Source organism: Gadus macrocephalus, chromosome 6 (genome assembly GCF_031168955.1).
Source record: "Gadus macrocephalus chromosome 6, ASM3116895v1".
Classification (NCBI taxonomy): Eukaryota; Metazoa; Chordata; class Actinopteri; order Gadiformes; family Gadidae; genus Gadus; species Gadus macrocephalus.
The window spans coordinates 14,452,964-14,476,019 of record NC_082387.1 but is presented as its reverse complement, the minus strand read 5'-3'; the positions used below and the strand labels follow the sequence as shown (position 1 = coordinate 14,476,019).

Here is a 23,056-nt window from a genome sequence, read left to right as displayed (position 1 = left end):
GTTCGAGATGCATCGCTTACGCTAATGACAAACAGTACGTTATACGAGGTAAAAATCGTCACTGATTTAGCTTTGTGAGGCAATATGCATGTGGCCATTACGGGTATCGAACCCGCGACCTTCGCGTTATTAGCACGACGCTCTAACCAACTGAGCTAAACGGCCATGTTGTAGACAAGAAGGATAACAATTTACCGAACTCGACTTTTCAGTTCTTTGTGCCTTCGAGATGCATTGTACACCATTAATGACAAACACTACATTATACAATTTAAAAAACGTCACTCTTCCAGCTATGTGTTCCGTTGCGTTATAAGCACGACGCTCTTACCAAATGAGCTAAACTGACATATTTAAGGGGCGCAGAATAACACATTTCAAACTCCACTTTTGAATGCGTTCGAGATGCACCCCATACCGCTAATGACAAACACTATGTTATATAAGGTGCGACCGTCACTGATTAAATTATGCGAGGCAACAAGGAAATGGCCATTACGGGTATCGAACCCGCGACCTTCGCGTTATTAGCACGACGCTCTAACCAACTGAGCTAAACGGCCACGTTACAGACTACCAGGATAACAGTTTTCGGATCTCCAGTATTTAGTGCGTTCGAGATGCATCCCATACCGCTAATGACAAACAAGGTACATGGTAAAATCGTCACTGATTAAAATATGTGAGGCAATAAGCATATGGCCATTCGATATCGAACCCGCTACCTTCGCATTATTAGCACGACGCTCTAACCAACTGAGCTAAACGGCCATGTTAGGGACTACCAGGGTAACAATTTACCGAACTCCACATTTTAGTTCTTTGTACCTTCGAGATGCATCGTACACCACTAATGACAAACACTAGGTTATACAAGGTCAAAAACGTCACGCTTTCAGCAATGTGTTCCGTCACGTTATTAGCACGGGATAACTCATTTCGGATCTCCAGTTTTTAGTGCGTTCGAGATGCATCGCTTACGCTAATGACATACAGTACGTTATACGAGGTAAAAATCGTCACTGATTTAGCTTTGTGAGGCAATATGCATATGGCCATAACGGGTATCGAACCCGCGACCTTTGCGTTATTAGCACGACGCTCTTACCAAATGAGCTAAACTGACATATTTAAGGGGAGCAGAATAACAGATTTCAAACTCCACTTTTGAATGCTTTCGAGATGCAGCCCATACCGCTAATGATAAACACTTTGTTATAAAAGGTGCGACCGTCACTGATTAAATTATGCGAGGCAACAAAGAAATGGCCATTAGGGGTATCGAACCCGCGACCTTCGCGTTATTAGCACGACGCTCTAACCAACTGAGCTAAACGGCCACGTTACAGACTACCAGGATAACAGTTTTCGGATCTCCAGTATTTAGTGCGTTCGAGATGCATCCCATACCGCTAATGACAAACAAGGTACAAGGTAAAATCGTCACTGATTAAAATATGTGAGGCAATAAGCATATGGCCATTCGATATCGAACCCGCTACCTTCGCATTATTAGCACGACGCCCTAACCAACTGAGCTAAACGGCCATGTTAGGGACTACCAGGGTAACAATTTACCGAACTCCACATTTTAGTTCTTTGTACCTTCGAGATGCATCGTACACCACTAATGACAAACACTAGGTTTTACAAGGTCAAAAACGTCACGCTTTCAGCAATGTGTTCCGTCACGTTATTAGCACGGGATAACTCATTTCGGATCTCCAGTTTTTAGTGCGTTCGAGATGCATCGCTTACGCTAATGACAAACAGTACGTTATACGAGGTAAAAATCGTCACTGATTTAGCTTTGTGAGGCAATATGCATGTGGCCATTACGGGTATCGAACCCGCGACCTTCGCGTTATTAGCACGACGCTCTAACCAACTGAGCTAAACGGCCATGTTATAGACAAGAAGGATAACAATTTACCGAACTCGACTTTTCAGTTCTTTGTGCCTTCGAGATGCATTGTACACCATTAATGACAAACACTACATTATACAATTTAAAAAACGTCACTCTTCCAGCTATGTGTTCCGTTGCGTTATAAGCACGACGCTCTTGCCAAATGAGCTAAACTGACATATTTAAGGGGCGCAGAATAACACATTTCAAACTCCACTTTTGAATGCGTTCGAGATGCACCCCATACCGCTAATGACAAACACTATGTTATATAAGGTGCGACCGTCACTGATTAAATTATGCGAGGCAACAAGGAAATGGCCATTACGGGTATCGAACCCGCGACCTTCGCGTTATTAGCACGACGCTCTAACCAACTGAGCTAAACGGCCACGTTACAGACTACCAGGATAACAGTTTTCGGATCTCCAGTATTTAGTGCGTTCGAGATGCATCCCATACCGCTAATGACAAACAAGGTACATGGTAAAATCGTCACTGATTAAAATATGTGAGGCAATAAGCATATGGCCATTCGATATCGAACCCGCTACCTTCGCATTATTAGCACGACGCTCTAACCAACTGAGCTAAACGGCCATGTTAGGGACTACCAGGGTAACAATTTACCGAACTCCACATTTTAGTTCTTTGTACCTTCGAGATGCATCGTACACCACTAATGACAAACACTAGGTTATACAAGGTCAAAAACGTCACGCTTTCAGCAATGTGTTCCGTCACGTTATTAGCACGGGATAACTCATTTCGGATCTCCAGTTTTTAGTGCGTTCGAGATGCATCGCTTACGCTAATGACATACAGTACGTTATACGAGGTAAAAATCGTCACTGATTGAGCTTTGTGAGGCAATATGCATATGGCCATAACGGGTATCGAACCCGCGACCTTTGCGTTATTAGCACGACGCTCTTACCAAATGAGCTAAACTGACATATTTAAGGGGAGCAGAATAACAGATTTCAAACTCCACTTTTGAATGCTTTCGAGATGCAGCCCATACCGCTAATGATAAACACTTTGTTATAAAAGGTGCGACCGTCACTGATTAAATTATGCGAGGCAACAAAGAAATGGCCATTACGGGTATCGAACCCGCGACCTTCGCGTTATTAGCACGACGCTCTAACCAACTGAGCTAAACGGCCACGTTACAGACTACCAGGATAACAGTTTTCGGATCTCCAGTATTTAGTGCGTTCGAGATGCATCCCATACCGCTAATGACAAACAAGGTACAAGGTAAAATCGTCACTGATTAAAATATGTGAGACAATAAGCATATGGCCATTCGATATCGAACCCGCTACCTTCGCATTATTAGCACGACGCCCTAACCAACTGAGCTAAACGGCCATGTTAGGGACTACCAGGGTAACAATTTACCGAACTCCACATTTTAGTTCTTTGTACCTTCGAGATGCATCGTACACCACTAATGACAAACACTAGGTTATACAAGGTCAAAAACGTCACGCTTTCAGCAATGTGTTCCGTCACGTTATTAGCACGGGATAACTCATTTCGGATCTCCAGTTTTTAGTGCGTTCGAGATGCATCGCTTACGCTAATGACAAACAGTACGTTATACGAGGTAAAAATCGTCACTGATTTAGCTTTGTGAGGCAATATGCATGTGGCCATTACGGGTATCGAACCCGCGACCTTCGCGTTATTAGCACGACGCTCTAACCAACTGAGCTAAACGGCCATGTTATAGACAAGAAGGATAACAATTTACCGAACTCGACTTTTCAGTTCTTTGTGCCTTCGAGATGCATTGTACACCATTAATGACAAACACTACATTATACAATTTAAAAAAACGTCACTCTTCCAGCTATGTGTTCCGTTGCGTTATAAGCACGACGCTCTTACCAAATGAGCTAAACTGACATATTTAAGGGGCGCAGAATAACACATTTCAAACTCCACTTTTGAATGCGTTCGAGATGCACCCCATACCGCTAATGACAAACACTATGTTATATAAGGTGCGACCGTCACTGATTAAATTATGCGAGGCAACAAGGAAATGGCCATTACGGGTATCGAACCCACAACCTTCGCTTTATTAGCACGAGGCTCTAACTAACTGAGCTAAACGGCCACGTTACAGACTACCAGGATAACAGTTTTCGGATCTCCAGTATTTAGTGCGTTCGAGATGCATCCCATACCGCTAATGACAAACAAGGTACAAGGTAAAATCGTCACTGATTAAAATATGTGAGGCAATAAGCATATGGCCATTCGATATCGAACCCGCTACCTTCGCATTATTAGCACGACGCCCTGACCAACTGAGCTAAACGGCCATGTTAGGGACTACCAGGGTAACAATTTACCGAACTCCACATTTTAGTTCTTTGTACCTTCGAGATGCATCGTACGCCACTAATGACAAACACTAGGTTATACAGGGTCAAAAACGTCACGCTTTCAGCTATGTGTTCCGTCACGTTATTAGCACGGGATAACTCATTTCGGATCTCCAGTTTTTAGTGCGTTCGAGATGCATCGCTTACGCTAATGACAAACAGTACGTTATACGAGGTAAAAATCGTCACTGATTTAGCTTTGTGAGGCAATATGCATGTGGCCATTACGGGTATCGAACCCGCGACCTTCGCGTTATTAGCACGACGCTCTAACCAACTGAGCTAAACGGCCATGTTGTAGACAAGAAGGATAACAATTTACCGAACTCGACTTTTCAGTTCTTTGTGCCTTCGAGATGCATTGTACACCATTAATGACAAACACTACATTATACAATTTAAAAAACGTCACTCTTCCAGCTATGTGTTCCGTTGCGTTATAAGCACGACGCTCTTACCAAATGAGCTAAACTGACATATTTAAGGGGCGCAGAATAACACATTTCAAACTCCACTTTTGAATGCGTTCGAGATGCACCCCATACCGCTAATGACAAACACTATGTTATATAAGGTGCGACCGTCACTGATTAAATTATGCGAGGCAACAAGGAAATGGCCATTACGGGTATCGAACCCGCGACCTTCGCGTTATTAGCACGACGCTCTAACCAACTGAGCTAAACGGCCACGTTACAGACTACCAGGATAACAGTTTTCGGATCTCCAGTATTTAGTGCGTTCGAGATGCATCCCATACCGCTAATGACAAACAAGGTACAAGGTAAAATCGTCACTGATTAAAATATGTGAGGCAATAAGCATATGGCCATTCGATATCGAACCCGCTACCTTCGCATTATTAGCACGACGCTCTAACCAACTGAGCTAAACGGCCATGTTAGGGACTACCAGGGTAACAATTTACCGAACTCCACATTTTAGTTCTTTGTTCCTTCGAGATGCATCGTACACCACTAATGACAAACACTAGGTTATACAAGGTCAAAAACGTCACGCTTTCAGCAATGTGTTCCGTCACGTTATTAGCATGGGATAACTCATTTCGGATCTCCAGTTTTTAGTGCGTTCGAGATGCATCGCTTACGCTAATGACATACAGTACGTTATACGAGGTAAAAATCGTCACTGATTTAGCTTTGTGAGGCAATATGCATGTGGCCATTACGGGTATCGAACCCGCGACCTACGCGTTATTAGCACGACGCTCTAACAAACTGAGCTAAACGGCCATGTTGTAGACAAGAAGGATAACAATTTACCGAACTCGACTTTTCAGTTCTTTGTGCCTTCGAGATGCATTGTACACCATTAATGACAAACACTACATTATACAATTTAAAAAACGTCACTCTTCCAGCTATGTGTTCCGTTGCGTTATAAGCACGACGCTCTTACCAAATGAGCTAAACTGACATATTTAAGGGGCGCAGAATAACACATTTCAAACTCCACTTTTGAATGCGTTCGAGATGCACCCCATACCGCTAATGACAAACACTATGTTATATAAGGTGCGACCGTCACTGATTAAATTATGCGAGGCAACAAGGAAATGGCCATTACGGGTATCGAACCCGCGACCTTCGCGTTATTAGCACGACGCTCTAACCAACTGAGCTAAACGGCCACGTTACAGACTACCAGGATAACAGTTTTCGGATCTCCAGTATTTAGTGCGTTCGAGATGCATCCCATACCGCTAATGACAAACAAGGTACATGGTAAAATCGTCACTGATTAAAATATGTGAGGCAATAAGCATATGGCCATTCGATATCGAACCCGCTACCTTCGCATTATTAGCACGACGCTCTAACCAACTGAGCTAAACGGCCATGTTAGGGACTACCAGGGTAACAATTTACCGAACTCCACATTTTAGTTCTTTGTACCTTCGAGATGCATCGTACACCACTAATGACAAACACTAGGTTATACAAGGTCAAAAACGTCACGCTTTCAGCAATGTGTTCCGTCACGTTATTAGCACGGGATAACTCATTTCGGATCTCCAGTTTTTAGTGCGTTCGAGATGCATCGCTTACGCTAATGACATACAGTACGTTATACGAGGTAAAAATCGTCACTGATTTAGCTTTGTGAGGCAATATGCATATGGCCATAACGGGTATCGAACCCGCGACCTTTGCGTTATTAGCACGACGCTCTTACCAAATGAGCTAAACTGACATATTTAAGGGGAGCAGAATAACAGATTTCAAACTCCACTTTTGAATGCTTTCGAGATGCAGCCCATACCGCTAATGATAAACACTTTGTTATAAAAGGTGCGACCGTCACTGATTAAATTATGCGAGGCAACAAAGAAATGGCCATTACGGGTATCGAACCCGCGACCTTCGCGTTATTAGCACGACGCTCTAACCAACTGAGCTAAACGGCCACGTTACAGACTACCAGGATAACAGTTTTCGGATCTCCAGTATTTAGTGCGTTCGAGATGCATCCCATACCGCTAATGACAAACAAGGTACAAGGTAAAATCGTCACTGATTAAAATATGTGAGGCAATAAGCATATGGCCATTCGATATCGAACCCGCTACCTTCGCATTATTAGCACGACGCCCTAACCAACTGAGCTAAACGGCCATGTTAGGGACTACCAGGGTAACAATTTACCGAACTCCACATTTTAGTTCTTTGTACCTTCGAGATGCATCGTACACCACTAATGACAAACACTAGGTTTTACAAGGTCAAAAACGTCACGCTTTCAGCAATGTGTTCCGTCACGTTATTAGCACGGGATAACTCATTTCGGATCTCCAGTTTTTAGTGCGTTCGAGATGCATCGCTTACGCTAATGACAAACAGTACGTTATACGAGGTAAAAATCGTCACTGATTTAGCTTTGTGAGGCAATATGCATGTGGCCATTACGGGTATCGAACCCGCGACCTTCGCGTTATTAGCACGACGCTCTAACCAACTGAGCTAAACGGCCATGTTATAGACAAGAAGGATAACAATTTACCGAACTCGACTTTTCAGTTCTTTGTGCCTTCGAGATGCATTGTACACCATTAATGACAAACACTACATTATACAATTTAAAAAACGTCACTCTTCCAGCTATGTGTTCCGTTGCGTTATAAGCACGACGCTCTTACCAAATGAGCTAAACTGACATATTTAAGGGGCGCAGAATAACACATTTCAAACTCCACTTTTGAATGCGTTCGAGATGCACCCCATACCGCTAATGACAAACACTATGTTATATAAGGTGCGACCGTCACTGATTAAATTATGCGAGGCAACAAGGAAATGGCCATTACGGGTATCGAACCCGCGACCTTCGCGTTATTAGCACGACGCTCTAACCAACTGAGCTAAACGGCCACGTTACAGACTACCAGGATAACAGTTTTCGGATCTCCAGTATTTAGTGCGTTCGAGATGCATCCCATACCGCTAATGACAAACAAGGTACAAGGTAAAATCGTCACTGATTAAAATATGTGAGGCAATAAGCATATGGCCATTCGATATCGAACCCGCTACCTTCGCATTATTAGCACGACGCTCTAACCAACTGAGCTAAACGGCCATGTTAGGGACTACCAGGGTAACAATTTACCGAACTCCACATTTTAGTTCTTTGTTCCTTCGAGATGCATCGTACACCACTAATGACAAACACTAGGTTATACAAGGTCAAAAACGTCACGCTTTCAGCAATGTGTTCCGTCACGTTATTAGCATGGGATAACTCATTTCGGATCTCCAGTTTTTAGTGCGTTCGAGATGCATCGCTTACGCTAATGACATACAGTACGTTATACGAGGTAAAAATCGTCACTGATTTAGCTTTGTGAGGCAATATGCATGTGGCCATTACGGGTATCGAACCCGCGACCTACGCGTTATTAGCACGACGCTCTAACAAACTGAGCTAAACGGCCATGTTGTAGACAAGAAGGATAACAATTTACCGAACTCGACTTTTCAGTTCTTTGTGCCTTCGAGATGCATTGTACACCATTAATGACAAACACTACATTATACAATTTAAAAAACGTCACTCTTCCAGCTATGTGTTCCGTTGCGTTATAAGCACGACGCTCTTACCAAATGAGCTAAACTGACATATTTAAGGGGCGCAGAATAACACATTTCAAACTCCACTTTTGAATGCGTTCGAGATGCACCCCATACCGCTAATGACAAACACTATGTTATATAAGGTGCGACCGTCACTGATTAAATTATGCGAGGCAACAAGGAAATGGCCATTACGGGTATCGAACCCGCGACCTTCGCGTTATTAGCACGACGCTCTAACCAACTGAGCTAAACGGCCACGTTACAGACTACCAGGATAACAGTTTTCGGATCTCCAGTATTTAGTGCGTTCGAGATGCATCCCATACCGCTAATGACAAACAAGGTACATGGTAAAATCGTCACTGATTAAAATATGTGAGGCAATAAGCATATGGCCATTCGATATCGAACCCGCTACCTTCGCATTATTAGCACGACGCTCTAACCAACTGAGCTAAACGGCCATGTTAGGGACTACCAGGGTAACAATTTACCGAACTCCACATTTTAGTTCTTTGTACCTTCGAGATGCATCGTACACCACTAATGACAAACACTAGGTTATACAAGGTCAAAAACGTCACGCTTTCAGCAATGTGTTCCGTCACGTTATTAGCACGGGATAACTCATTTCGGATCTCCAGTTTTTAGTGCGTTCGAGATGCATCGCTTACGCTAATGACATACAGTACGTTATACGAGGTAAAAATCGTCACTGATTTAGCTTTGTGAGGCAATATGCATATGGCCATAACGGGTATCGAACCCGCGACCTTTGCGTTATTAGCACGACGCTCTTACCAAATGAGCTAAACTGACATATTTAAGGGGAGCAGAATAACAGATTTCAAACTCCACTTTTGAATGCTTTCGAGATGCAGCCCATACCGCTAATGATAAACACTTTGTTATAAAAGGTGCGACCGTCACTGATTAAATTATGCGAGGCAACAAAGAAATGGCCATTACGGGTATCGAACCCGCGACCTTCGCGTTATTAGCACGACGCTCTAACCAACTGAGCTAAACGGCCACGTTACAGACTACCAGGATAACAGTTTTCGGATCTCCAGTATTTAGTGCGTTCGAGATGCATCCCATACCGCTAATGACAAACAAGGTACAAGGTAAAATCGTCACTGATTAAAATATGTGAGGCAATAAGCATATGGCCATTCGATATCGAACCCGCTACCTTCGCATTATTAGCACGACGCCCTAACCAACTGAGCTAAACGGCCATGTTAGGGACTACCAGGGTAACAATTTACCGAACTCCACATTTTAGTTCTTTGTACCTTCGAGATGCATCGTACACCACTAATGACAAACACTAGGTTTTACAAGGTCAAAAACGTCACGCTTTCAGCAATGTGTTCCGTCACGTTATTAGCACGGGATAACTCATTTCGGATCTCCAGTTTTTAGTGCGTTCGAGATGCATCGCTTACGCTAATGACAAACAGTACGTTATACGAGGTAAAAATCGTCACTGATTTAGCTTTGTGAGGCAATATGCATGTGGCCATTACGGGTATCGAACCCGCGACCTTCGCGTTATTAGCACGACGCTCTAACCAACTGAGCTAAACGGCCATGTTATAGACAAGAAGGATAACAATTTACCGAACTCGACTTTTCAGTTCTTTGTGCCTTCGAGATGCATTGTACACCATTAATGACAAACACTACATTATACAATTTAAAAAACGTCACTCTTCCAGCTATGTGTTCCGTTGCGTTATAAGCACGACGCTCTTACCAAATGAGCTAAACTGACATATTTAAGGGGCGCAGAATAACACATTTCAAACTCCACTTTTGAATGCGTTCGAGATGCACCCCATACCGCTAATGACAAACACTATGTTATATAAGGTGCGACCGTCACTGATTAAATTATGCGAGGCAACAAGGAAATGGCCATTACGGGTATCGAACCCGCAACCTTCGCTTTATTAGCACGAGGCTCTAACTAACTGAGCTAAACGGCCACGTTACAGACTACCAGGATAACAGTTTTCGGATCTCCAGTATTTAGTGCGTTCGAGATGCATCCCATACCGCTAATGACAAACAAGGTACAAGGTAAAATCGTCACTGATTAAAATATGTGAGGCAATAAGCATATGGCCATTCGATATCGAACCCGCTACCTTCGCATTATTAGCACGACGCCCTGACCAACTGAGCTAAACGGCCATGTTAGGGACTACCAGGGTAACAATTTACCGAACTCCACATTTTAGTTCTTTGTACCTTCGAGATGCATCGTACGCCACTAATGACAAACACTAGGTTATACAGGGTCAAAAACGTCACGCTTTCAGCTATGTGTTCCGTCACGTTATTAGCACGGGATAACTCATTTCGGATCTCCAGTTTTTAGTGCGTTCGAGATGCATCGCTTACGCTAATGACAAACAGTACGTTATACGAGGTAAAAATCGTCACTGATTTAGCTTTGTGAGGCAATATGCATGTGGCCATTACGGGTATCGAACCCGCGACCTTCGCGTTATTAGCACGACGCTCTAACCAACTGAGCTAAACGGCCATGTTGTAGACAAGAAGGATAACAATTTACCGAACTCGACTTTTCAGTTCTTTGTGCCTTCGAGATGCATTGTACACCATTAATGACAAACACTACATTATACAATTTAAAAAACGTCACTCTTCCAGCTATGTGTTCCGTTGCGTTATAAGCACGACGCTCTTACCAAATGAGCTAAACTGACATATTTAAGGGGCGCAGAATAACACATTTCAAACTCCACTTTTGAATGCGTTCGAGATGCACCCCATACCGCTAATGACAAACACTATGTTATATAAGGTGCGACCGTCACTGATTAAATTATGCGAGGCAACAAGGAAATGGCCATTACGGGTATCGAACCCGCAACCTTCGCTTTATTAGCACGAGGCTCTAACTAACTGAGCTAAACGGCCACGTTACAGACTACCAGGATAACAGTTTTCGGATCTCCAGTATTTAGTGCGTTCGAGATGCATCCCATACCGCTAATGACAAACAAGGTACAAGGTAAAATCGTCACTGATTAAAATATGTGAGGCAATAAGCATATGGCCATTCGATATCGAACCCGCTACCTTCGCATTATTAGCACGACGCCCTGACCAACTGAGCTAAACGGCCATGTTAGGGACTACCAGGGTAACAATTTACCGAACTCCACATTTTAGTTCTTTGTACCTTCGAGATGCATCGTACGCCACTAATGACAAACACTAGGTTATACAGGGTCAAAAACGTCACGCTTTCAGCTATGTGTTCCGTCACGTTATTAGCACGGGATAACTCATTTTGGATCTCCAGTTTTTAGTGCGTTCGAGATGCATCGCTTACGCTAATGACAAACAGTACGTTATACGAGGTAAAAATCGTCACTGATTTAGCTTTGTGAGGCAATATGCATGTGGCCATTACGGGTATCGAACCCGCGACCTTCGCGTTATTAGCACGACGCTCTAACCAACTGAGCTAAACGGCCATGTTGTAGACAAGAAGGATAACAATTTACCGAACTCGACTTTTCAGTTCTTTGTGCCTTCGAGATGCATTGTACACCATTAATGACAAACACTCCATTATACAATTTAAAAAACGTCACTCTTCCAGCTATGTGTTCCGTTGCGTTATAAGCACGACGCTCTTACCAAATGAGCTAAACTGACATATTTAAGGGGCGCAGAATAACACATTTCAAACTCCACTTTTGAATGCGTTCGAGATGCACCCCATACCGCTAATGACAAACACTATGTTATATAAGGTGCGACCGTCACTGATTAAATTATGCGAGGCAATAAGGAAATGGCCATTACGGGTATCGAACCCGCGACCTTCGCGTTATTAGCACGACGCTCTAACCAACTGAGCTAAACGGCCACGTTACAGACTACCAGGATAACAGTTTTCGGATCTCCAGTTTTTAGTGCGTTCGAGATGCATCCCATACCGCTAATGACAAACACTGCGTTGTACAAGTTAAAAAACGTCACTCTTCCAGCTATGTGTTCCGTTGCGTTATTAGCACGACGCTCTTACCAACTGAGCTAAACGGCCATATTTAAGGGGCGCAGAATAACACATTTCAAACTCCAGTTTTTAGTGTGTTTCGAGATGCACCCCATACCGCTAATGACAAACACTACGTTATATTTACATTTACATTTTACATTTACATTTAGGGCATTTAGCAGACGCTTTTATCCAAAGCGACTTACAATAAGTACATTTTTCATAAGAAGTGCATCAATATATTGCTGTCGGTACAGAAAGGATGTTCATAGAACCAAGTGCAAGTACCACAATCGCTAGGCTAATCAATTCCCGTGTTACAGCCATGATAGCAGCAGTTGCTACACAGTTAAGTGCTCTAATACAATACAGTGCAATACAATACAATGCAATATAATACAATACAATGGTGGCCAGAAGGGGGGGGGGTGGCTATGCAGTATATAAGGTGCAACTGTCACTGATTAAATTATGCGAGGCAATATGCATATGGCCATTACGGGTATCAACCCGCGACCTTCGCGTTATTAGCACGACGCTCTTACCAACTGAGCTAACGTTACAGACTACCAGGATAACAGTTTTCGGATCTCCAGTTTTTAGTGAGTTCGAGATGCATCCCATACCGCTAATGACAAACACTACGTTGTACAAGGTAATATCGTCACTGATTAAATTATTTGAGGCAATAAGCATATGGCCAATCGATATCGAACCCGCTACCTTCGCATTATTAGCACGACGCTCTAACCAACTGAGCTAAACGGCCATGTTACTGACTACCAGGGTAACAATTTACCGAACTCCACATTTTAGTTCTTTGTACCTTCGAGATGCATCGTACACCACTGATGACAAACACTACGTTATACAAGGTAAAAAACGTCACACTTTCAGCTATGTGTTCCGTCGCGTTATTAGCACGGGATAAATCATTTCGGATCTCCAGTTTTTGGTGCGTTCGAGATGCATCGCTTACGCTAATGACAAACAGTACGTTATACGATGTTAAAATCGTCACTGATTCAGCTATGTGAGCATATGGCCATTACGGGTGTCGATCCCGCGACCTTCGCGTTATTAGCACGACACTCTAACCAACTGAGCTAAACAGCCATGCTGTAAAGATGGAGATGCATCTTACACCACTAATGACAAACACTACGTTATAGAAGGTAAAAAACGTCACGCTTTCAGCTATGTGTTCTGTCGCGTTATTAGCACGGGATAACTCATTTTGGATCTCCAGTTTTTAGTGCGTTCGAGATGCATCGCATATCGCTAATGACAAACACTATGTTAAACAAACTAAAATCGTCACTGATTAAGCTACGTGAGGCAATAAGCATATGGCCATTACGGCTATCGAACCCGCGACCTTCACGTTATTAGCACAACGCTCTAACCACCATCTCCAGTTTTTAGTTCTTTGTGCGTTCGAGATGCATCGTACACCACGTGTGTCTGTCTGTCTGTCTGTCTGTCTGTCTGTCTGTCTGTCTGTCTGTCTGTCTGTCTGTCTGTCTGTCTGTCTGTCTGTCTGTCTGTCTGTCTGTCTGTCTGTCTGTCTGGGTTATCACCCTCTTACTTCCTCACTCTTTGTTTTCCCACTCTCGCTGTGCCTGTGTGTGCGCATGGGTGCGTGTGTCCTTGTCGATGTGTGATCGCTCTACTACTTGCAGCTCTGTCAGGCAATAGATAAAGTGGAACGCTCTGTGACTGAGAATCTGAAACAGCAGAAGACCTCCATGTCTGACCTGCGCGGCCAAGTCCAGCTACTGGAGAACAGGTTAGGAGGAACATGTTCACCTTCCCATTAGTATTCAACCAAACGCCTTCAAACCTTCATGTCCCATCGTCACCAGTCCAATTACACCCCATACTTGTCCAGTACACTGCAGTACACTTAAGTACACTGCATCTCTATTTTACCATCATAACCAAATGGGGTAAATTAAGGTTTGGTGAGTCTTTTTCTTTTTTTTCTTTTGCTTCAAAGCAAACGAAAAAAAAAGATTTTCATTTAGTAGAGCAATCAGGTTGTAGACATTCCCAAAGGTGATTGCTGCCATTTCCATCAATTCTTTGGATTTACATGACATATAAAACAGTTTGTGTGGCTGGTTTTCTGTCTGTGCGGGCATGCATGCATGTGTGTGTCTTTGAATGCCTGAGTGTGTGTGTGGGTGCAGCTTCAAATCAATAGTGTTAATGTGATGGAAAACAAACTAATAGCCTACCTGTATGAAGCGACAAGCTAATAGACACTATAATACCAATAACTTTCCAGGGTTAGACATCATACACTTAAGAAAAACAAAAACACCTCTGTCAACTACATTATTACAACGACTACAATGATGATGCATGTGATTATTAATTCATGAAGCACTTTGCAGTTATAAGCTGTTAATGGCTCCTACCAGAAACAGGTGAAAAAAGGCTACAAACTCTGCAAGGCATTTTGCAAATTGGGATCGATGGGAGGTTTAAATCAAATGAATGAATTAATATAAAGTCCTGTAGACAGGAAATGTCATATGATATGGTGTAGAGGGTGCACGGTTGGCTCACATTCTGACTTGCATTCATTCGCTGGCCAGATTTTTAATGGACCGTTATTTATAACACTGGGCAATATAAGGCCTCTCTTTCTACAGTAACGAAACACCCATGTGCTCATGCTATGCAGGGTATTCCTGTATCGCCACTCTACCACGTTCTGGGAGTAAAGTAGTTGGGAGGTTGTTGGAAATAGACCCCTTGCAGGGACCTAGGGGTCATCAAAAGTAACAACCCTCATCATACATCTTTTACATTACGTTTGGCTGACGGTTCCACTCAAATGATCCAAAGCACCCAGGTTTCTCCTCCCACTCACAAAGCGGACACCATTACAGTGACGATGCTGTAGCTAGGTTGACCCTGGCAGCATCACATCCAAAGGGAGCGCAGCGAAGGCCACAGTCCTGATAGATAACGACAAGGCGGAGTGTGACTCTGGCTTGTCACAAAGTGGGCATCTCCTTTGTGAGCAGAACACTGCAGTCCCAGTTTCTCAGTGTTTTTTCCGGCAGGCACTCTGCAGAGCTTAAGGAAGCCAAGGGGAACGTGGCCAGGCTGAGGAGGTGGTCAGAGGAGCAGCTTCAGGCGATGGTCCGGACCCACACACAGGAACACCTGAAGCTACAGGCCCTGCTGGAGGACCAACTGGTAGAGCGCAGCCCACCTGTTGTGCGGTTGTTTTGATGCGGACTATCTGTGTGTGTGTGTGTGTGTGTGTGTGTGTGTGTGTGTGTGTGTGTGTGTGTGTGTGTGTGTGTGTGTGTGTGTGTGTGTAGCTTAGAACATATTTTGGCGCTGTGAATCCAGCGGAATCGTATTTGATTGGTTTTCAAATTCATATGAAGTGGCACTACATGGTACTCTGAGAGACAAGTGTACTGTTGAGCAGTTTAGAGTAATCGCAGAGTCATGGTCCAAAGGCCTGTCCTATATCATCGTTCTGTGTTCCTCAGCTAGACGCAGAGTCCAGGTCTAAGGAGCACATGCGTGTACTGGAGGCCAGGCTGGATAGCTTGGAGGTCCAACAGGGACGGATCCTCCACCAAAGACAGAGAGACCAGCAGAAGAACCCAGAATCTAAACTGATCCTCCAGCGAAGGATCAAATCGCTTGAGGGCAGCCTACAGGAGGAGCTCCAGCAGCTCAAACTGGAGACCCACAAGGGTAGGAGACCTTCATGTTGGCGAGAGAGAGAGAGAGAGAGAGAGAGAGAGAGAGAGAGAGAGAGAGAGAGAGAGAGAGAGAGAGAGAGAGAGAGAGAGAGAGAGAGAGAGAGAGAGAGAGAGAGAGAGAGAGAGAGAGAGAGAGAGAGAGAGAGAGAGAGAGAGAGAATTTCAAACAGAAGATAATTATTTTATTACTTCGGCAATTGTGGCTCAAGACCAAAATATTTGTAGTGCAGGGAGATAATTGCTTTGTCCTACACAAAGCACGACGCTCTAACCAACTGAGCTAAACGGCCACATTCAAGAAGGATAACACATAGAATATGGAGTTAGAATATTTCCGAGCCCCAGTCTTTGATTGACCAACACTAAGTTACACAAATTTTGTGTGATGTGCTAAAAATGCATATGGCCATTACGGGTATCGAACCCGCGACCTTCGCGTTATTAGCACGACGCTCTAACCAACTGAGCTAAACGGCCACATGACAAGCATGAGTATAATACAGTTTATAAACGGTCAAAGTTGCCGAGCTCGACTTATTTGACCGATCAACACTACGTTACACACGCTGGAAATGTTGCCCTTAATCTTTAAGGGATGTGCTAAAAAAAAAAAAAAAGTAATGGCCATTACGGGTATCGAACCCGCGACCTTCGCGTTATTAGCACGACGCTCTAACCAACTGAGCTAAACGGCCATGTTGCACGTACCGAGTCGCTTAAAGAAAAAGGTAAAGTAGGCTTACATTTTATATATGAAACGGTATGTAGCACACATTGAAAGTTCGGCAACTTAATAGAGGAGAGGGTTTGAAAGGGGAACTGCAAAAACATGAACGCGTTAATTACCGAACGGGGAGGGCTGGAGTTAGGTGAAATCAACTGAGGGCATTTACATATTTAACACAACCTTTTCAATGCCAGTGCAAGCTCTGACAGACTGTTCCCATATGAATTGAAGACAGCACAAATTGGAATTAATGTTAAAGTTCATTGTCTATCTTTGTTGATCTCTGTTTTTGCTCTCCTATTAATTGGCCAGGGTTCAAGTATGTCCACGACGCCATTGAGTTTCTGAAGCAGATTGGGGACTCGTCCCGCCACAGCAGAGACTCAACTAATCCCGTCATGAGACGGCCACAGGAAGAGGAATAGGGGAGCGAACTCAATTTAAAATGTAATTCACCCGGCAGAGAACAAAACTTTTGGGCCTGTAAAATAAAGTGTTGTTCTATTTTTTATGTTCTATTTTATAACACTTCAGAATTGAGTTCAGAACCTTTTGGGAATAGATAATGGTTGGCTATCTCAAAGGTTTTTCTGGAATAAAAGTAGTTTAAAAGTAATAGGCTACTTCCTGGCGATCTTGTGATTTTCCAAAGGTTCAGTGTGTCAATGACCTGCTGTTAAGGTTTTCAGAATTGTGGTTAAACAGTTAATTGATCTTATATAAATAGTATATTATAATGCCTTCCACTATAACGCCTGATTTCCACCGGGGACGTAAGCACCGCGGAACGGCTGCGAACTCTGCCCTGCAAAAACCTGAAATGTTTATTAGGCTATTAACAATATTATAAAAATGATACCGTAATGCACCCGCTTTTTGTCTTTGGATCTTTTGAATAAATGGATCAATGATCGCAAGCAGAGGAACGTGAGAGTCATTGAGCAGCAGCTGAACCAGTCTAAAAATCCCTTTATCACTAAAACACTTTTAGTGATAAAAAAAAAAAATGTCACCACAGTGCCTTAAAACCATCAACGTCATAAAGGAAAAACCTCGGACACGAGAAGTTAAAGGACAATTCCGGTATTTTGATAATTGAGCCCCCTTTCTGGTTTGTTTAGGATGAAATAGAGTGGGTGACACCGAAATTTGAACTATTAGTCCTTTCTCGGGTATTTGGCTCATTTTGAATCGCTCCTGCCTGCTTCACAATGGTTGTCTGTGTGCATACACAAACCTGTCAACCCAGCAACCCTAAACGTTCGTTTTAAAAAATGTGCAAGTAGGCCTAACCGAGTGGTTAGTGGCATTCGGGAAGTTTAAAAAAAGATTATCGGCGCAATATATGGTTTCCATCCGTGTTAGTTGCTAATTTGAACTATTTTTTCAGATACCTCACAACCGCATATAAACTTGCGCACAAAGTCCCACTCCGTGCAGCACCTACTTTCGACTTCCGTCGGCATCTGCGTGCCTGCACTTCCCACAGGCACTGGCACACCACCAATTTCCCGTGATCCTGGGGACCGCTTCAGCCGGAGCTTCAGGCGCCTCCGTAGCCCAAGCCTCCATCTCACGTAGCTCCTCTTGGGTGAATTCTGGTTCAAAACGATATCCTCTGCCGTCAAACTCAAAATCGAGTGCGTCCTCCAGAAGCCACCTTTCATAATCCATTTTCAGTGATTTTCTATGTGATTTTCCCTAATCCGAGGTGCTCACGGTACAATACTTCTAACCAACGTAAACAGCCCACCTTTCCGGTTCGGCGGAGTAATATCAACGTGCAGTAATGAGTCTGCACCAGGCCCTCTCGAATGCCGGGCCGAAACAACATTTCTTTCAGTAGACTCCTTTCAGTTGCCCACCCCTCCTTCTCCAGCAAAAAATAATAACATAAAACGGCTAATAAAACGCTTGAGGCGGCGTTTTGAAAAGAGAAAACTTAATATTTTTCAGTATGGCATAAAGATAATTATGAGCCTTTGATTGATATCCAGTCATTTTTTGCAGAGACACATTCCTGTTCCCCACTTGTACTGGAGTGAACGGAGATATCTACTTCTGTGTGGGGTCAGAACAGCCTCATTAATAATGAATGCACAGAGAAGGATTCACAACTGTATTTTGTGATTTATATATAAATTACTCTCTTCTCACAAATACATTTCAATGCAACATAAATGGATATTGGTATGTATAAATCCATAAACAAAAATAAGTTGCACAAACACATTTCTGATCCACACACAAATGTACCTTGTTTTAAATAAATGTAATATAAATCCATAAATATATGAATTAAAAAAATATTTGCAATTTTCATCAAAATGTATTTGGATGTTGTTACATTTATATACAAACTGTTAAACTTGAATTTACAAGACTTTTTTCATTTGTGAACTTATTTGCATTTGTGTGGTTTTTTTGCATCACTGGTCTGTATTTATGTGGATTTTTGAGACTCTCCTGACGTCGCTAGATTCACAAATGCATTTTTTTCAACAAGGAACTCTGTTGCCAATCAGATGCCTCCCTATATATTTTTTAATTAATATATATTAATATAATCAATATATTTATGGGTTTATATTACATTTATTTAAAACAAGGCACATTTGTGTGTGGATCAGAAATGTGTTTGTGAAACTTATTTTTGTTTATGGATTTATTTTACATTTATAGGTACCAATATCCATTTATGTGTGCATTGAAATGTGTTTGTGAGAAGAGAGTAATTTATATATAAATCACAAAATACATTTGTGAATCCTTCTCAGTGCATTCATTATTTATGAGACTGTTCTGACCCCTTACTTCTGGGCTCTATGAATCGAGGGACCCGTCCACAGCCCGCTTGAACAGTTGCAATACCAGGCTTGGCCGCTGAGCACTGATGGATTGCGGAAGTATGCACTGTTCCTGGGGCTTGATCGATCCACACTTCGCGATTTGTGTGCGTTTTGAGTACACCATCAGTACACTCATTTTTGCCCCATCTGAATTGGAACGCCCTACGTAGCCTACTCAAACTTAGGCTAGTAAGTACGGATTGTATGGATATTGGAACACGGTATCAGTCTCTCGTCGTCCATGTTGCCGACCCTCTGAGTCCCTTTGATTGATTGACTGCTGACCTGGTGCCACCGGTCATGACGTAATGTTGATGTGAAGTTGTGATAGGCTATATGAGCAGTATTGTTTTATTTAGAAATTAATGCTGTTCAGCAACGGCTCGCGTCAAAAATAGAAGTGCTACGGAATGATAGCGCTGCGGTGCGATGCGCCGCTCCTGGGACGCTCCGCAGCGACCCCGTTGGGGATGGTTTCATTGATTAAGTGGCAGCGATCAGCAGCGTTGACCGCGGCGGTATGGCCCCGGTGGAAATAAGGCGTAACAAGGCGGTTATTGTTGGACGTAAAGAAAAGAATCTGCCGAAACCCGGGATCGAACCAGGGACATTTAGATCTTCAGTCTAACGCTCTCCCAACTGAGCTATTTCGGCATATACCAACGCACTTAAGTAAACACATACTTTTCCTTAATGGCGTATGCTTTTTCTACTTGCTTAATGGGACATTAAAAAAAATAGATCACACTTTGTTCGCAGCGCAGGGAGCTTGTTACTTTGTTCTTCACACAAAAAAAAGTACATGGCCATTACGGGTATCGAACCCGCGACCTTCGCGTTATTAGCACGACGCTCTAACCAACTGAGCTAAACGGCCCGTGGTTTACGGAAAGCATGACACGCTATTAAAACCTTCATGGGCCACATTTATTCACAAGTGCAACATTACATTCGCCGTAAAGGTAGCCCTTAAAAGCCTTATGCTGCAAAAAGTACATGGCCATTACGGGTATCGAACCCGCGACCTTCGCGTTATTAGCACGACGCTCTAACCAACTGAGCTAAACGGCCTAGTAATACCTTATAAGAATGCGCACAAAATAAACCACTACGTTTCCGAGCTCCACGTTATGGTTCTGCGTCGGGTTTACGTGTCGCTATGCATGTCCGTGGTAAAGAGAGAACAAAACCGACGCAGAACTATAAACGTTCACCACTACGTCGAAGCGACTGCGTGGTCATGCGTTAAGTGAGCGTGGAACCATAATCATAAGCCTATTACATAATCAGCCCTCACTGTACGTTCACACCAAAAGCTGTAAAGCGTTTCAAACGATAATTCCCATTCACTTTCAATTAGACATGCGCGATAAAGCGATAAAACGCTTGAGCGATAGCTTTAAAGGAGACATATTATGGTGTTTTCCCAACAAGTAAACATAGTATTTGAGGTCCAGAAAATATGTTTTTGAAGCTGTTTGCTGGAAATGGCTTTTAGGAAACAAAATATCGTCTACCACTATTCCCCTCAGTCCCTTCAGAATGCGCTGTTTCTGGTGTCTGTAGCATTGATTTAAATGAGCTGCTGCCCATTGCCCAATGAGCTGTCAGACTGAACCACAGCATGGAGGAGAAGGGATTGTTGCCGTTTGCTGACTCCTGGAGCTCTATATCTATATAATATAATATAACATAATAATAATATTATATACAGGTATTTATATAATCTATCATAGCCAAAAGCTATGTGCGCCTCGGATGATATTATGAATAATAAAGACTGTGTCTGACGTCCACAAGTAAAGACTCGTAGTGGGGGATATCTCGGCCATGGTTGAGAGGGATTGGGGGGGGAAGGAACTTTGGCATTGACTCTCTGAAGTCCATGAACCGCGACATGGAGAAGAAAAGGATTGTACTCCGTGAGCTGAGCTGCCGGACTGCCTCTGAACTCCCCGCGCCGGAGCTGCCGGCCGCCGTCGAAGCCATCCGTCCAAAGTCCGGCCGTGTACTCCGGGAGCTGAACTGGCGCCTAAGCTAGGTGGCAGCTCCAGCGGACTAGCAACTCCGGCGTACGAGCAGCTCCGGCTGGGGTAGCTCGGCGGCAGTCCGACAGCTCAGCTCCGGGAGTACAATTCCTTTCTACTCCATGTCTCCTCCTCCCGACTTCCCTTCGGCGGGGCGAGCTCGGTGCGAGAGAAAGGGATTATACTCCCGGAGCTTAGCTGCAGGGCTAGAGCCGAGTTCCCCCCGCCGGAGCTGCTCGTCCGCTGGTCCACAAAATCTTAGCCATGCTCTGATTGGAGGGGAGTGGGGAAGTGGGAGGTAATATTCAAATGTGCCCCCTTCCTACGGGAGGGGGAGCTGTAATTATTATGACAGTGTTGAGTGAGGGTACAGCCCCCTCCGTAGCTGTACGTGCGCATCCAATATTTTATAACTATCCGTCGACGCAACGGAGACGGCAAGGGCTGTGATTGGTCCTCTAACAAAATCCTTTGCGGAATCACTTTGCACCTTATTTATTTTGTACCTTGTTTACTTTGCACATTAAAGACCAATTTTTTTTGGTCTTTAAAGTTTTTTTACCACACTATTTACATGGTTAGTAGTCAGCATATAAGAACGTTCGGGTGACGAATGCATTGCGTATCCGACTTCCCGACGGAGAGCTCCGAAGGCGTAGTCACGGTCGCCTTGTGCTACAAAAAGCACATGGCCATTACGGGTATCGAACCCGCGACCTTCGCGTTATTAGCACGACGCTCTAACCAACTGAGCTAAACGGCCGGTGGTGGACATTGATGATAACACACATAATAACCAGCTACGTTTCCGAGCACCAATAGTTGAGATACGCAAATTTACATGGTGAAAAGGTTACCTTAAGGGTAACCTTTTCACCATGTAAATTTGCCTTGTGCTACAAAAAGCACATGGCCATTACGGGTATCGAACCCGCGACCTTCGCGTTATTAGCACGACGCTCTAACCAACTGAGCTAAACGGCCAGTTGGTCACTGCGAGGATAACACGCTAAATAAACCCTCAAAGCGCCACTTTGATTTACAGAATACATTACGCACTGTGATAAGGTTACCCTTAAAGTTATGCGCTACAAAATGTACATGGCCATTACGGGTATCGAACCCGCGACCTTCGCGTTATTAGCACGACGCTCTAACCAACTGAGCTAAACGGCCCCGTAACAATTTTTGTAAACGGCCGTAGTTTGTTCATAATATGTGAATACCCACAAGAGAATAATATAAATGAAATGATCTATTAAT

At 43.5% G+C, this 23,056-nt stretch overlaps 1 protein-coding gene and 26 non-coding genes across 27 annotated transcripts in view; 1 reads left to right on the top strand and 26 right to left on the bottom strand.

The window, feature by feature from the left end:
* Nucleotides 1-17,414, top strand: part of fam81b (family with sequence similarity 81 member B) — a 55,717-nt gene extending 38,303 nt beyond the window's left edge. The window contains exons 5-8 of the mRNA XM_060054319.1: nucleotides 14,136-14,242; nucleotides 15,531-15,666; nucleotides 15,972-16,182; nucleotides 17,230-17,414. Of these exons, the coding sequence (XP_059910302.1) occupies nucleotides 14,136-14,242; nucleotides 15,531-15,666; nucleotides 15,972-16,182; nucleotides 17,230-17,342 (567 nt within the window). The 3' untranslated portion in view covers nucleotides 17,343-17,414. The remainder of the gene's footprint in view (nucleotides 1-14,135; nucleotides 14,243-15,530; nucleotides 15,667-15,971; nucleotides 16,183-17,229) is intronic.
* Nucleotides 92-165, bottom strand: trnai-aau (transfer RNA isoleucine (anticodon AAU)). The gene has a single exon. It is a non-coding gene; the product is annotated as a tRNA-Ile (tRNA).
* On the bottom strand, nucleotides 490-563 carry trnai-aau (transfer RNA isoleucine (anticodon AAU)). The gene has a single exon. It is a non-coding gene; the product is annotated as a tRNA-Ile (tRNA).
* Nucleotides 1,830-1,903, bottom strand: trnai-aau (transfer RNA isoleucine (anticodon AAU)). Its single transcript has one exon. It is a non-coding gene; the product is annotated as a tRNA-Ile (tRNA).
* On the bottom strand, nucleotides 2,228-2,301 carry trnai-aau (transfer RNA isoleucine (anticodon AAU)). The gene has a single exon. It is a non-coding gene; the product is annotated as a tRNA-Ile (tRNA).
* On the bottom strand, nucleotides 3,005-3,078 carry trnai-aau (transfer RNA isoleucine (anticodon AAU)). Its single transcript has one exon. It is a non-coding gene; the product is annotated as a tRNA-Ile (tRNA).
* trnai-aau (transfer RNA isoleucine (anticodon AAU)) lies at nucleotides 3,568-3,641 on the bottom strand. Its single transcript has one exon. It is a non-coding gene; the product is annotated as a tRNA-Ile (tRNA).
* trnai-aau (transfer RNA isoleucine (anticodon AAU)) lies at nucleotides 4,530-4,603 on the bottom strand. Its single transcript has one exon. It is a non-coding gene; the product is annotated as a tRNA-Ile (tRNA).
* trnai-aau (transfer RNA isoleucine (anticodon AAU)) lies at nucleotides 4,928-5,001 on the bottom strand. The gene has a single exon. It is a non-coding gene; the product is annotated as a tRNA-Ile (tRNA).
* Nucleotides 5,889-5,962, bottom strand: trnai-aau (transfer RNA isoleucine (anticodon AAU)). Its single transcript has one exon. It is a non-coding gene; the product is annotated as a tRNA-Ile (tRNA).
* On the bottom strand, nucleotides 6,666-6,739 carry trnai-aau (transfer RNA isoleucine (anticodon AAU)). The gene has a single exon. It is a non-coding gene; the product is annotated as a tRNA-Ile (tRNA).
* On the bottom strand, nucleotides 7,229-7,302 carry trnai-aau (transfer RNA isoleucine (anticodon AAU)). Its single transcript has one exon. It is a non-coding gene; the product is annotated as a tRNA-Ile (tRNA).
* Nucleotides 7,627-7,700, bottom strand: trnai-aau (transfer RNA isoleucine (anticodon AAU)). The gene has a single exon. It is a non-coding gene; the product is annotated as a tRNA-Ile (tRNA).
* trnai-aau (transfer RNA isoleucine (anticodon AAU)) lies at nucleotides 8,588-8,661 on the bottom strand. The gene has a single exon. It is a non-coding gene; the product is annotated as a tRNA-Ile (tRNA).
* trnai-aau (transfer RNA isoleucine (anticodon AAU)) lies at nucleotides 9,365-9,438 on the bottom strand. The gene has a single exon. It is a non-coding gene; the product is annotated as a tRNA-Ile (tRNA).
* trnai-aau (transfer RNA isoleucine (anticodon AAU)) lies at nucleotides 9,928-10,001 on the bottom strand. The gene has a single exon. It is a non-coding gene; the product is annotated as a tRNA-Ile (tRNA).
* Nucleotides 10,889-10,962, bottom strand: trnai-aau (transfer RNA isoleucine (anticodon AAU)). Its single transcript has one exon. It is a non-coding gene; the product is annotated as a tRNA-Ile (tRNA).
* Nucleotides 11,850-11,923, bottom strand: trnai-aau (transfer RNA isoleucine (anticodon AAU)). The gene has a single exon. It is a non-coding gene; the product is annotated as a tRNA-Ile (tRNA).
* Nucleotides 12,248-12,321, bottom strand: trnai-aau (transfer RNA isoleucine (anticodon AAU)). The gene has a single exon. It is a non-coding gene; the product is annotated as a tRNA-Ile (tRNA).
* trnai-aau (transfer RNA isoleucine (anticodon AAU)) lies at nucleotides 16,594-16,667 on the bottom strand. The gene has a single exon. It is a non-coding gene; the product is annotated as a tRNA-Ile (tRNA).
* trnai-aau (transfer RNA isoleucine (anticodon AAU)) lies at nucleotides 16,812-16,885 on the bottom strand. Its single transcript has one exon. It is a non-coding gene; the product is annotated as a tRNA-Ile (tRNA).
* A 2,933-nt stretch (nucleotides 17,415-20,347) lies between the features above and the next one.
* On the bottom strand, nucleotides 20,348-20,420 carry trnaf-gaa (transfer RNA phenylalanine (anticodon GAA)). The gene has a single exon. It is a non-coding gene; the product is annotated as a tRNA-Phe (tRNA).
* Nucleotides 20,421-20,569: 149 nt separating this feature from the next.
* Nucleotides 20,570-20,643, bottom strand: trnai-aau (transfer RNA isoleucine (anticodon AAU)). Its single transcript has one exon. It is a non-coding gene; the product is annotated as a tRNA-Ile (tRNA).
* A 120-nt stretch (nucleotides 20,644-20,763) lies between these two features.
* Nucleotides 20,764-20,837, bottom strand: trnai-aau (transfer RNA isoleucine (anticodon AAU)). Its single transcript has one exon. It is a non-coding gene; the product is annotated as a tRNA-Ile (tRNA).
* A 1,645-nt stretch (nucleotides 20,838-22,482) lies between these two features.
* On the bottom strand, nucleotides 22,483-22,556 carry trnai-aau (transfer RNA isoleucine (anticodon AAU)). Its single transcript has one exon. It is a non-coding gene; the product is annotated as a tRNA-Ile (tRNA).
* Nucleotides 22,557-22,703: 147 nt separating this feature from the next.
* On the bottom strand, nucleotides 22,704-22,777 carry trnai-aau (transfer RNA isoleucine (anticodon AAU)). Its single transcript has one exon. It is a non-coding gene; the product is annotated as a tRNA-Ile (tRNA).
* A 118-nt stretch (nucleotides 22,778-22,895) lies between these two features.
* On the bottom strand, nucleotides 22,896-22,969 carry trnai-aau (transfer RNA isoleucine (anticodon AAU)). The gene has a single exon. It is a non-coding gene; the product is annotated as a tRNA-Ile (tRNA).
* Nucleotides 22,970-23,056: the final 87 nt, after the last annotated feature.